This window comes from Metopolophium dirhodum, chromosome 4 (assembly GCF_019925205.1).
Source record: "Metopolophium dirhodum isolate CAU chromosome 4, ASM1992520v1, whole genome shotgun sequence".
Taxonomy (NCBI): domain Eukaryota; kingdom Metazoa; phylum Arthropoda; class Insecta; order Hemiptera; family Aphididae; genus Metopolophium; species Metopolophium dirhodum.
The window spans coordinates 24,130,904-24,141,985 of NC_083563.1; the positions used below are offsets into that span (position 1 = coordinate 24,130,904).

The 11,082-nt window shown below is 29.7% G+C and overlaps 3 protein-coding genes across 5 annotated transcripts in view; 1 reads left to right on the top strand and 2 right to left on the bottom strand.

Annotated features, from left to right (window-relative positions):
• Positions 1-3,175, top strand: part of LOC132943760 (protein Wnt-5b-like) — a 66,033-nt gene extending 62,858 nt beyond the window's left edge. The window contains exons 6-7 of the mRNA XM_061012848.1: positions 401-568; positions 2,462-3,175. Coding sequence (XP_060868831.1) covers positions 401-568; positions 2,462-2,649 — 356 coding nt within the window. The 3' untranslated portion in view covers positions 2,650-3,175. The remainder of the gene's footprint in view (positions 1-400; positions 569-2,461) is intronic.
• Positions 2,971-10,943, bottom strand: LOC132943756 (DNA ligase 4). Of its 3 annotated transcripts, XM_061012845.1 has the most exons (17): positions 10,818-10,943; positions 7,874-8,042; positions 7,079-7,236; positions 6,822-6,976; positions 6,543-6,718; positions 6,256-6,479; positions 6,008-6,165; positions 5,756-5,948; positions 5,517-5,643; positions 5,323-5,434; positions 4,938-5,131; positions 4,728-4,865; positions 4,399-4,645; positions 4,051-4,325; positions 3,845-3,964; positions 3,354-3,478; positions 2,971-3,284 (listed from the first exon to the last, which is right to left on the bottom strand). In XM_061012845.1, exons 2-17 carry the CDS (start codon positions 8,036-8,038, stop codon positions 3,182-3,184), a joined length of 2,670 nt encoding a protein of 889 aa, XP_060868828.1. In that variant the 5' UTR covers positions 8,039-8,042; positions 10,818-10,943; the 3' UTR covers positions 2,971-3,181. The 3 variants fall into 3 exon arrangements, with proteins under 3 accessions (XP_060868828.1, XP_060868827.1, XP_060868826.1); XM_061012844.1 differs by lacking the exon at positions 10,818-10,943 and having other exon boundaries at positions 2,971-3,281; positions 7,874-8,227; XM_061012843.1 differs by lacking the exon at positions 10,818-10,943 and having other exon boundaries at positions 7,874-8,227.
• LOC132943757 (general transcription factor 3C polypeptide 3) lies at positions 8,104-10,911 on the bottom strand. Its single transcript, XM_061012846.1, has one exon. It carries the CDS (start codon positions 10,778-10,780, stop codon positions 8,264-8,266), a length of 2,517 nt encoding a protein of 838 aa, XP_060868829.1. The 5' UTR covers positions 10,781-10,911; the 3' UTR covers positions 8,104-8,263.
• Positions 10,944-11,082: the final 139 nt, after the last annotated feature.

Here is an 11,082-nt window from a genome sequence, read left to right on the forward strand (position 1 = left end):
CCCAAGTCCCGATGTAACGTTAGTGAACTCACTACCTATATCAACTTTTGATTTTAAATAATGTCAACCTCTTACTTACCTAGATATATACATTTATTGTTATTATTTTACAGTCAAAAGAGTACAATAGGTACTTTTCTAAAAATGTCGACAATATGTCGAATAATAATATTAGTTTTGTTTTATTTATAAGCATTTAACGTTTAAATAAACGAAGTAGTGCTAACCGAAAATATCGAGGGGTGGGTACAAGTAAAATAATTTTCAAATTATCATAGTCCATATAATTGTTAAAATAATTGAACTGAATATATATAATATGTACTTGCGTGCGCGTAATACTGTAATGTAGAATTATATATGTATTAGTATGTGACAATAACGGTGTGTTCTGTTTCAGGCGAACATCTGAAAGAAAAGTACGAAGGCGCCATCGAGGTGAGGGCTACAAGACGAGGACGGTTACAGATCAGGGATCCTAGATTCAGTCTGCCAACGGCAAGCGATCTCGTCTACATCGACGACTCGCCCAACTATTGCATTAGGAACATCACCGCTGGTTCTATAGGTAAAAATTATTGCGGTCTTACTATAGGGTTCAGAGACTTTTGGAAGTTGTATGTTTATTTTGGATACCTTACTAAATAGCAGTTTCAAATAATTTTGAGGTTTTTGCTTTATTCTGAAAAAAAAAGTTGATCATATATAAACGTACCTAATTTAAAAATTTAAATCCCATATATTGCCAACATTGTGTATTTATTTATGTGCTTTCCATGATTTTTCTGTAGCGCCCCTCAACGCGGATGACAATCTTGCAGAATTTCTAAAATATATTGACTTGTGGTTTTGATTTTAATTAAGGCTCGAATTGAATTTATATGGAATAACTATGGAATCGGTCTAATTATACAATAAAAGAACAACGAATAATACAAATAAATACAACACAACAATATCAATAATTTAGTAAAACTTTTTGTGTTCTATTGCATCTTCGGTAATTGTTTAGTGCATATCAGCAATATGATGCTGAGACATCTATATTTTCAAAATCATCGAAAAGTACAATTTTAATACGTGTATATACATAAATCCAACCACCCCTACCCTCTTTGGCTCTATATCATGCCACTGAACGTTTTAGTAGTACCTATGTATATATTATTATAGATAGGTGCCTGTGTTTACTATTGTTGTGCTCTTAGACTCAATAGCCAATAAGCCATCGCTTTATTATTATATATAGCTCGAGACTTCCTCAACTTTCGATCACATAGTGTAATATAATAATATCGTGTTATGAGTTATGATGACTATATAAGTGTATGTTTTGTAATCAATAATGATAAATAATTGTGCTCTCAACCACAATTCCCCATCGAAAACAAACGTTCTTGTTCTCATGGATCATGATTGATGTGTGATTTTCGTTCGTTATGGTTAGTTGTGGTGCATTATTAGTTATTACCTACTCTTGTTTAATAACGAGGAACGACTGATACGATAAAATAGTGACTAGTGAGACGTATTAGGTACTCTTGGGGTCAAAAAGCCCATGTAAGTTTTTTAAGTCTTGTGTTGACGTCCAGTCATAATAAAATCAAAAATTTAATGGGACAATACTTAATAGGAAAAAACCGTTATTTCATGATGTCACATTTGAGTGAATTATTTATTGAAGTTCCGTCAACACGTCTTAAATAAACAATTGATTTGGCAAATATATTACAGTACTTCATAGTGTCATAAACGATTAACTCATAAGTCATAAGTATGGCTGGGATTTATATATGAAAGCAAAAATATGTACATAGGTATAAAGAAGATTTTTATTATACCGAACGTCGATACATATCTTTTGAAACCTCTTGAAATAATTACCAATTACCATCACAATAAAACTCGATATCTCGAACTTTTTTCTGTACCCTCCGAGTTTAGACATAACGTGAGTTTACTGTATTATTAACAACACACTTACAATATTTTTACGAGTAATAGTATCAAAGTATAATTGACTACTAAACCACCGATTTTTATGATGTAAATTATTGACTAATCGTTTTACATTTCAGTATTAGGCAATTTGAAATTTACAAAATATGTAAGACAAAAGCAGATATTTTAAAATTATGTAAAAATACATATTTATGACGAAATATGTAAAATAAAAGATATCTTATTTTATTGCAAATCACGTGAAACAAATTTATCATTTGTCTTAGTTAATTTATCAAACTTTAGTAAAAATTTGTATTTACATAAAAATCCCAGCCCCAGTCATAAGTGTCTACAATTAGTAGGTACAGAAATAGAAATATTTCAAATCCTTTATATAATATGTTTCACTGATATTATCTGATAATATAATATTTAATTAATTCTAAAACTATATTTTTTTTTTACCTAAACTGTGGGTTCATACAATATTTATTTATACAATATCATAATTTTTCAGGTACTCATGGCCGAGAATGCAACCGTACATCACATGGAATGGATGGTTGCAGTTTACTATGTTGTGGTAGGGGCTACAATACACAACGATTGGTCACACGCGAAAAATGCGAATGCAAATTTCATTGGTGTTGTTATGTGCAGTGTAAGACATGTACCCGTAATGCTGAAGTGCATACGTGTAAATAGAGTAAAACAACAAAAGAACATTAGATCTCAAAATATAAACTTTTGACTTCCTCCCTTATCCCACTTACCTATAATTTAATAATGTGTTTTTGATTTTCCTTGTCTTTTAATACAAAACAATCATAACACAAAGCCCATATCCCAGGCCTACCTATTTATTTATCAAAGTACAGATTTATTTTGTTTTTTTTATGTTATGGACTATTTTGGAAAATGTAAATAGTAAAAATTAATATTTTAACAGTAACAATTATAATTATATATTTATTAAGGCTGTTTTGTTTCAACGGACTGAGACAAATTGGCTAATAAAGTAGACTATTTATGTTTTAAGGATGATGATTTTTTTATTTATTTATAATTTTAGTAAGTTTGAGTGAAAACTAAACAAGAATGTAATTAACAATAAAAAAACCTGTTTTTTTATAGTATAGATATATTATTATAAATGTAGTAGTTTATATTATAGAGAGTTGTGCACAAATTGGAATAAGAAAATTAATAAATATCACAAATCAATTTTTTTTTTTGTCTACCATTTTATTTTTTGTGTAATCCAGTTCTCATCAACAATTTCAAATGCTTGGTTCCGATCTCTTTTCATCGTTTGATATTTATTAGCGTTATTTTTACTACTAAAATAACAGAAAGAGTATTAATGTTAAACAGATATAAAAAAATTAGTTAACAAGTTATAAACATACCTTGAATGAATTACAACATGAGTAGTATTGCTATCAATATTTTTACAGACTGTGCCTCCATTAAATTTAAATACCAGCATTTCCAACACTGTGTTTGTGTGGAAATTTCTGACAGGCAAATTTTCCTGAAACATATTCAATAATATGATGTTAATTTTCATAAAAAGTATATGTTTATGGTAGTTTATATGGTAGTAAATAGTAGTTTGATAAAAATCCTAAAAAAAAAATATTCTTAAGCTAGATAAAATTGTTTGATTATTTAACAATATCACATTAACTACGTAATGACTTATTGTTGATTTAATTTTAACCTGTATCCTAACTATTTACACTTTATAGCTGATTTTAATAAATGTGTAGAAAAAATGTAACAACAAACAATCGATAAAGGCAATGTTATGTACATATAAAATATACGTTTCTATTTTATTCACCAAAAAAATAATTGCTAGGTGTTTACTTAGAGTTTACATTTTTAATAAACTTACTAAATTTAAATCATCAAAATAGACTTGGCATTTTTCAAAAATTTTGAAACATTGTTCTTCATTAAAGAGTTCGTTTTGGAATTCCAAAAAAGCATCAACTTCTGTGTTGACTAAATCGTCCTGTATAAAATCATGATCAGTTAGAAATAATAATTTGTTAATGAGTACTATAACTTGAAAGCATAATAATAACTATTGATGCATACATCTAGTTCAACTCGATCCATTGAACGGCGTAATGTTTCAACAGTAGCTAATTCTGTATAACTGTCACCATACTGATCAAATTTTTCATCCATTAATAGCTGATGTTCCTTGGATAAAAACAAAACATTTTCGGGCGTCCAGTTAAGAAATTCATTGTCAATGAAACATGACAGTATCCATTTTGTACTTATTATACTATGTTTGCCTGATAATTTTATTGCATGCGCCCTTATATGTTTGATATTATTGGCAAGAACACAAAAAGTATCGTTGCCTAATAAGAAATAAATTATATTTCATCAAATTTGTTGTACAAAGTATTTAATGACTACTATTGTTTCTTTTACCAGGGTTTTGTACGACTCGACCACCATATTCAAGAATCTTTTTCTCGATTTCACTCTTGTTCAAAGTTTCACTATCGTTGAGGATACAGAATTCTTTGTCTTCAAACATATTATTAATAGATTCGACATCTCTTATATTTGGGCCTAGAAATTTTTTATCAACGGTTAATGTCACACGGTTTTTTTTAATTTTTCCTGAAGAATTTGTTTCATCACTATGCGAGGTATACAACTTTCCCTCTGTTTGCTAAAAGGGTAAAACATATATTGAATTAACGACGAATCCACGAGTATCTGTTATTATTTCTTTAATAGTTAAATTAACAAACCTTGATTATAGACTCAAATTCCTTAACGGTCAGACAGTCATGCCACGGTTTGTCGTAACGAACTCTTTCGATTCGTGGAAAACGTAATGTTATTTTACTTTTAAAAATGTTGCTTGTCATAATTTCTGTTGCTTTTACCTGTTCACAAATTTAACATCTTAACTATTTCAAACACTTATTATAAGTGAAAAGCAATAATGTTCTTTTCACCTGTACAATAACTGATGATTCAGGTTCAATCCAAAGATCTGGCTTTTCTTTACCCCACTCAATGTTTGGTGGCATCTTTCCAGGGTAAACTCTTTGCCAGTGCGAAGACAATTTCCTTGATAAATCGGCTAGTTCTTCTGTTGAAAACCCTGAACTAACTCGACTGATAGCAGAACATTTAAATGATTCACCATCTATAAATTGTGTTTACCATATACATTATACAAATGGTGAGGACTAGTAAACCGGACAGAATACTGAGACTGGGTCTTAAAAACTAGGCGGGGATTGCCAAACAAATATTAGAAAATAAGTTATTATTAAATAAGTATAAATTGTATTCGTAAAACTAAATACTAGTTGTCAATTTAAAATTTAAAATTACCTTTTTCTAAAAGACCCATAAGGAAATGGCTAACCACACCTCGTTTTTTACCTTCACCGTAGTATCCGCCAATAATCAAAAGGTCTAATTCAATGAGTGCACCATCTGTATACTAAAACATATAATTAGTAAATATTGAGTATTGATTAAAATTTAAATAAATATTGGTAGAGGAAAGATTGAAAAATTCTCACTTCTGGTTTAATTTTATACCATCCTGCATTTCGTGAATTTGGCTTATAAATTGATAGTGGATCTTTGACTACAATGCCCTCTTCATGGTTATCAATTGCATCATTGAGATATTTCATTAATTCATTTCTAAAATGTTTTAAATAAGATTTATACTCATTTATATTTCAACAATACCATTGATTATGGATAATAATATATTAATATCTACAACCAATGATAATACATTTAAATGTATTACTTTCTTGCTTTATGCCGTGTGGTATGTACAAAAATCCCTTCTAATGGTTCAAATATTGTATTTAAAATATCTAATCGTTTTTCCAATGGAAGGTTTGTAATTACACGATCATTATAATAGAGAATATCAAATACACAAAAGCATGGTTGATGTGTATTCCCTATTCTTAATTTTTTTACATCAATATTCATGGCTAAAATAATAATAATAATGATTAATTGTTGTAATTAATAATTTATTATAATATATTACCTTTTGTAGAAAATGATTTGTACTTAGTGTTATAACACATCATCTCACCATCTAAGATGCAATTATTTACATCGGATTTAAATTGTTTTGCTAATACTGGGCTCAGAACACCATTAACATCATTACAACCATATGTATCAGTATAATCATTGCCTCTTCTATAAAAATAAACAGATAATATATAAAATAAGAACATATAACTAATATAATAATACCTACATAAATTATTGAGACATTTATCAACATACCTGGAAAAATATTTAAAAATATTTTTTTTTTTGGACCAATGAAGTTGAAATCTTTCACCATCCAATTTAATGTCAACAAATAAATCTTCATTCTTAATTGTCTTATTTATTTTACTGTCATCAGTAATTTCACAGCGTTCGCTTAGCATTGGGCAAAAAGGTTCAAATAAATTAACAGATATTTCATGCAAAACCACCAATGGGTTATTAAGCATTTTGCATACCTAAATTAATTACACATTTATTACATACTTATTCTAAAATTGTACATAGAAATATTATATTACTTTTGTTAAATCATTGCAAACATCATATAAATCGTTGGCATCATCATGATATGCCTTTAATATTTTTGTATGTGCAATACCCAAGCGCATATCTTTTAATAGTAGACGAATCAACCATTTTTGCTCATTAGCACTGAGTTTTAATAGCATTGATTGTAAAATTTGTTCCACTTCCCCTAATTTATAATATAATTCAAATGTTTGACATCCATAAGTTTATAAACAACTAACAAGATTGTATCTATGGACTTTATTGTGAAATACTGAAATATAAATTACTTGATTCATTGGTAGCATGTTTCATGGCTATTTCATCTAATATTTGGTTAATATCAGCTATAGTCATTGAACCATTGTCTTCAAATCGACTTCTTATAACCCAATACAGAGTTTCAGCAAAGTCTCCAGCTGTAGACCCAGAAACTTTTGGCATCCTGCATAAGTATTAATAGTATAATTATTATTTTAAAGGTCTATTTATCAATATTTTAGTATTTCCAGGACATTAATAATTATAATTATAGTAAGTTACATGCCTGAAATTCAAAAGCTTTTGAGCATCTGGACTGTCTTTTGCAAGGCATAGTATTTTTACATACAACTTCCCTAAAGCAGCTTCTTTAACGCCGTACGCACCCCTTTGTTTGTCTGATACAGGTAACAGTAATCTTAACGCTGGATAAAATGTATCTTCCTAAACATATTATATTTTCTATTAATGTATAAACAAAGAGTCAGTCTGGCCCCAACTTTTTTTTTAAGTAAAAGGGATGATATTAGTAATATAATATATTTTTAAAAAAAACTGCACTAGAATATCTGCATTATATTATATCGAAATACAGACGCTGGCTTTCCAATTAATTAACATACTGTAGGCATATTAATATATTTATTTTAATTTTGTATCAGCTATTTAATCATTAAAAAGTACCTATATATTTTTTACTATAACAATTGTTAAATTCGGAAATTATATTTTTTTAAGGCTTTAGGTACCTGTACGTTACTGTTTAAATTAACACAAAATAATTCTGATTGATAATTAATATCATGACTCTATACTCCATTCACATTAAGAACCTCAGCGGCCAATTTGTGCGTAGTGGCATGACTTAACCACACAGATAGTTGATAGTGGGGGTTACAAACAGGTGTTGCCTGACGAAAACTGGTTGCCGCCGAGGTTCTTTCTTAATGTGAATGGAGTATAGTTATGGTTATGATTTCAATTGTACACAGAAAATAAAATTACCTATATAGGTAATTATTAATCACATCAATACTGTATAAATAGAATAAGATATTTTATTCAATATCAACCAACTTACTATATTTAAGTTGTCACTTTTCTCAATTGACCCTCGACATTTACTAATGAATTTTTCTAGAATGAGGACTTTCTTTTCATTTTTAGCATTGTAAATGTCTTCACATACTCGACAAAATAATTCAAATGGTATTTTGTTGCAAGGTTTACTGATTGTAGAAGCCATGATTCTAACAAATATGATCAAAATTAACATTTCAGTAGCTATTTTAATGTATGTACACGTTAAACATTAAATTGTAAAAATAAATGTATATTTAAACTTTAATATAAAAACTGATTACAATTTACAATCAAACAATAGTTTATGCATTTAACACCAATAAATTAAACATTAATTAAAAATTATAAATATGTTCAGAAAATCAGAAAAATAAAAAATAATAATTATTCAAACTTGCACAAGACTAATATACATCAATGCAACATCAACATTTCCAGAGTCCAGGTAAATTAAATGCAAATTATAAGCTGCAGCATGATTTAAACAACGTTCCTCGCTAAATGGTTTGGTTTCCAAAACTAATTTATAGTAATGCAGGGATTTTGCTACCATACCAACTTGATGATATGCTCTAGCAATATTGAAATAACACTCCTGTTCATGTTCAACACCTCTGTGTTCTTTATACTTCATTAAGAATCCAATTCCCTGGAGTGATAAACTGTGTCTGTCTGCACCAACCTTAAATGTACACAGCCTGAGTATAATCACTCCAAGCATGAAGTAGAGCTGACTTTTGTCATCTAGTTTGTTCAGTAGTTCAGTGTACCTCGAAAATAAAAGCTGATAATTATATGCATCATTAAACACATTGGTGTCTAGTAAATTAAGGGCAATATTATCTGGATACTTGGCAGCAAGTCGAAAAATGAATTTTGCTTGTTTTTTGGCAGAACACTTTTTCAAAAGGAAACAAAATAAATTGGAAATCTGTGGTGCTTGGGGATACTTCAATAACAAGTATCTGGACAACATGAAACCTAGTTTGTATGCTCGAACTTTGTATGCAAATTTTATAGCATTCAAAACAATTTGATGATTGTAGTTTACTAATACAGTGGAGTTCATTGCTGAAAGCAGCAATTTCAAACCTTTGTAGTAAAGATTTTTCTCAATACACTTTAAACAAACAGCACACATAATGTTCCATTCTTCTTCAGCACTAGGTAGAGGATTAATGGTCAAGACATTATCATGTTGGTAACCTAACAATTCTTTCTTCATCGTTAATAAAGTATCATGTCTATTTTCTACATTATGTATTGCCAACATAGATTTAACTTCTCTTAACGAATGTACAGGTAAACAGTGACGAGAAAACATCAAATTAGCTGCTTTCCAACACTTCTCAAACATATCATCTTTATCATATGATGCCAAGACATATTCATACAACAATCTACAGTCTAGATTTTCCATGTCATTCTGAAACAATACTTCCAGACTTTGGTCTATTCTGTTTAACTTTTTCAATGACATATATAAATCAAATTTAACTGTTAATTGTTGTGGGTTGACATCCAGTAGCTTGTTATAATTGTCAATAGCTTGTTCTAGATGTCCTAAAGTTTTTAAACAATCGGAATACTTAATTTTGAGTGCATGCTGATGCTGATCAAATAGCTCATTTTCAGAGTTAATCAATCGCTCTAGAAATATAATTGCATGTTCATGCTGATTAGCCTCAAACAGGATATTAGCAATATCTAAATGAAATTTATTCACGTCCGTCATATTCAATACTGGTTCATAAATTGGTGATAACATAGAAAAGGCTTCAAGTTGTACCAAAATTTCAATAAGTTTGACTCTTACTAACATTGGCATAGTAATAGGAGCCGTGCATTCTAAAATTTCTATTACAGATGTTTCATTATTCAAGTCAGCTACAAAGTCAATATTATAATGTTCGCACAACAGTTCTAAACTTTTTCTAAAGTTTTTAGTTTTAACAAGATAATCTAAACATGTCACAAAATCATTAGGTTTTATATCATCTGGAAACAAATTAAACACATGTATCAATATATTCGATGCGCGTTCATAATTTTTATTTTTGACAAAGTTGTCAATTAGTAATTTTGATAAAGTAGTAATTGAATCTTTTTGATCAGGTCGTAACTTACGTAATAGACGGTCATATTCATTCATGGCACTTTTAGCTGTACCCAGTTGTTCTAATATTGATGCTCTTTTAATATGTAAGTCTAAATTACGTCTATCTTTTTGTATGGCTTTTGTCAAACAAAAATCTGTTAAAGGCAACATGTTATTTGCCTCACATGTTTCACCTAATAAAACCCAATCTTCAGACGTTACACTACTTAAACTGTTACCAATTACAGCTGTTTCTAAACTTTTCTTCATGTTTCCTATTTGCTCGTAGATATCGGACAATGTGAAAAATGGTTCGGATGCATTTGGACACTCTTTCAGTATATTCACACAAATTTTAATGGCCATGTTATAGTTTTTTCTTAACATAAACATTTTGGCTTGACCAATGAGCCCTCTCAGAGCTAATGGAATTTTTCCCATTTGTCTTGAGCGGGGCCCTTCAACAACCGTATCATCATCTTTGTCATCTAATTTTGTTCTCTTGCTTTGCGAGTTATTCATTTGATCATCAACGGGTTCGGCGTTAATGTCTTTGTGTGAATCGTAGCTTTGTATGGTATTTCCTTCCAAATTGTAAACAATAGCCAATTCTTCATTTTCGGACGTACCGTCAGGTACTTCGATTTTAGTTTCTATAGTGGGTGTTTCGATTTCTTGAACATCCAAAAAGTCAAATATGTCATCTTCAGATATGTTGGCATCTTTCGACACGTCCATAAAGACTTCTGGTGTACCTTCGTCCAAGACGATCTCCATGTCTTCGATATTCAACATAGATTCTGCCATATTAAACAATATATAAAACAAATAAGTGAAAACTTACCAAGTAGGACGACAGACGATTATCGGATTATTGTAAAGATTTTTACTGATTTTAGTTATTTAAAATGTAAACAAACACAGTGTTGATGGCATTGGCTATCGTTTGTTACTCTTATCAGTTAACCGCTGTTATCGCTTGCCCACCGGATGGAACGTAGTAACGGTAGCCGGTAATGGCAGAAAGTTAAACGTTAGGTTGACGACAAAACAATACCTTCGTTTTTGTTTGGGAGTTTGGTGTATGAAGTCATAACCGTAATACCGTA

Bases quoted from the DNA above. Each gene is read 5' to 3' on its own strand.
- LOC132943756 (XM_061012843.1), bottom strand. From the start codon at position 8,068: ATGTTAATTTTGATCATATTTGTTAGAATCATGGCTTCTACAATCAGT. The intron at 5,644-5,755 runs GTAATACATTTA...AAAACATTTTAG, and splicing joins ACACGGCATAAAGCAAGAAA to AAATGAATTAATGAAATATC. The intron at 4,326-4,398 runs GTAAAAGAAACA...ATTTCTTATTAG, and splicing joins TCGAGTCGTACAAAACCCTG to GCAACGATACTTTTTGTGTT.
- LOC132943757 (XM_061012846.1), bottom strand. From the start codon at position 10,780: ATGGCAGAATCTATGTTGAATATCGAAGACATGGAGATCGTCTTGGAC.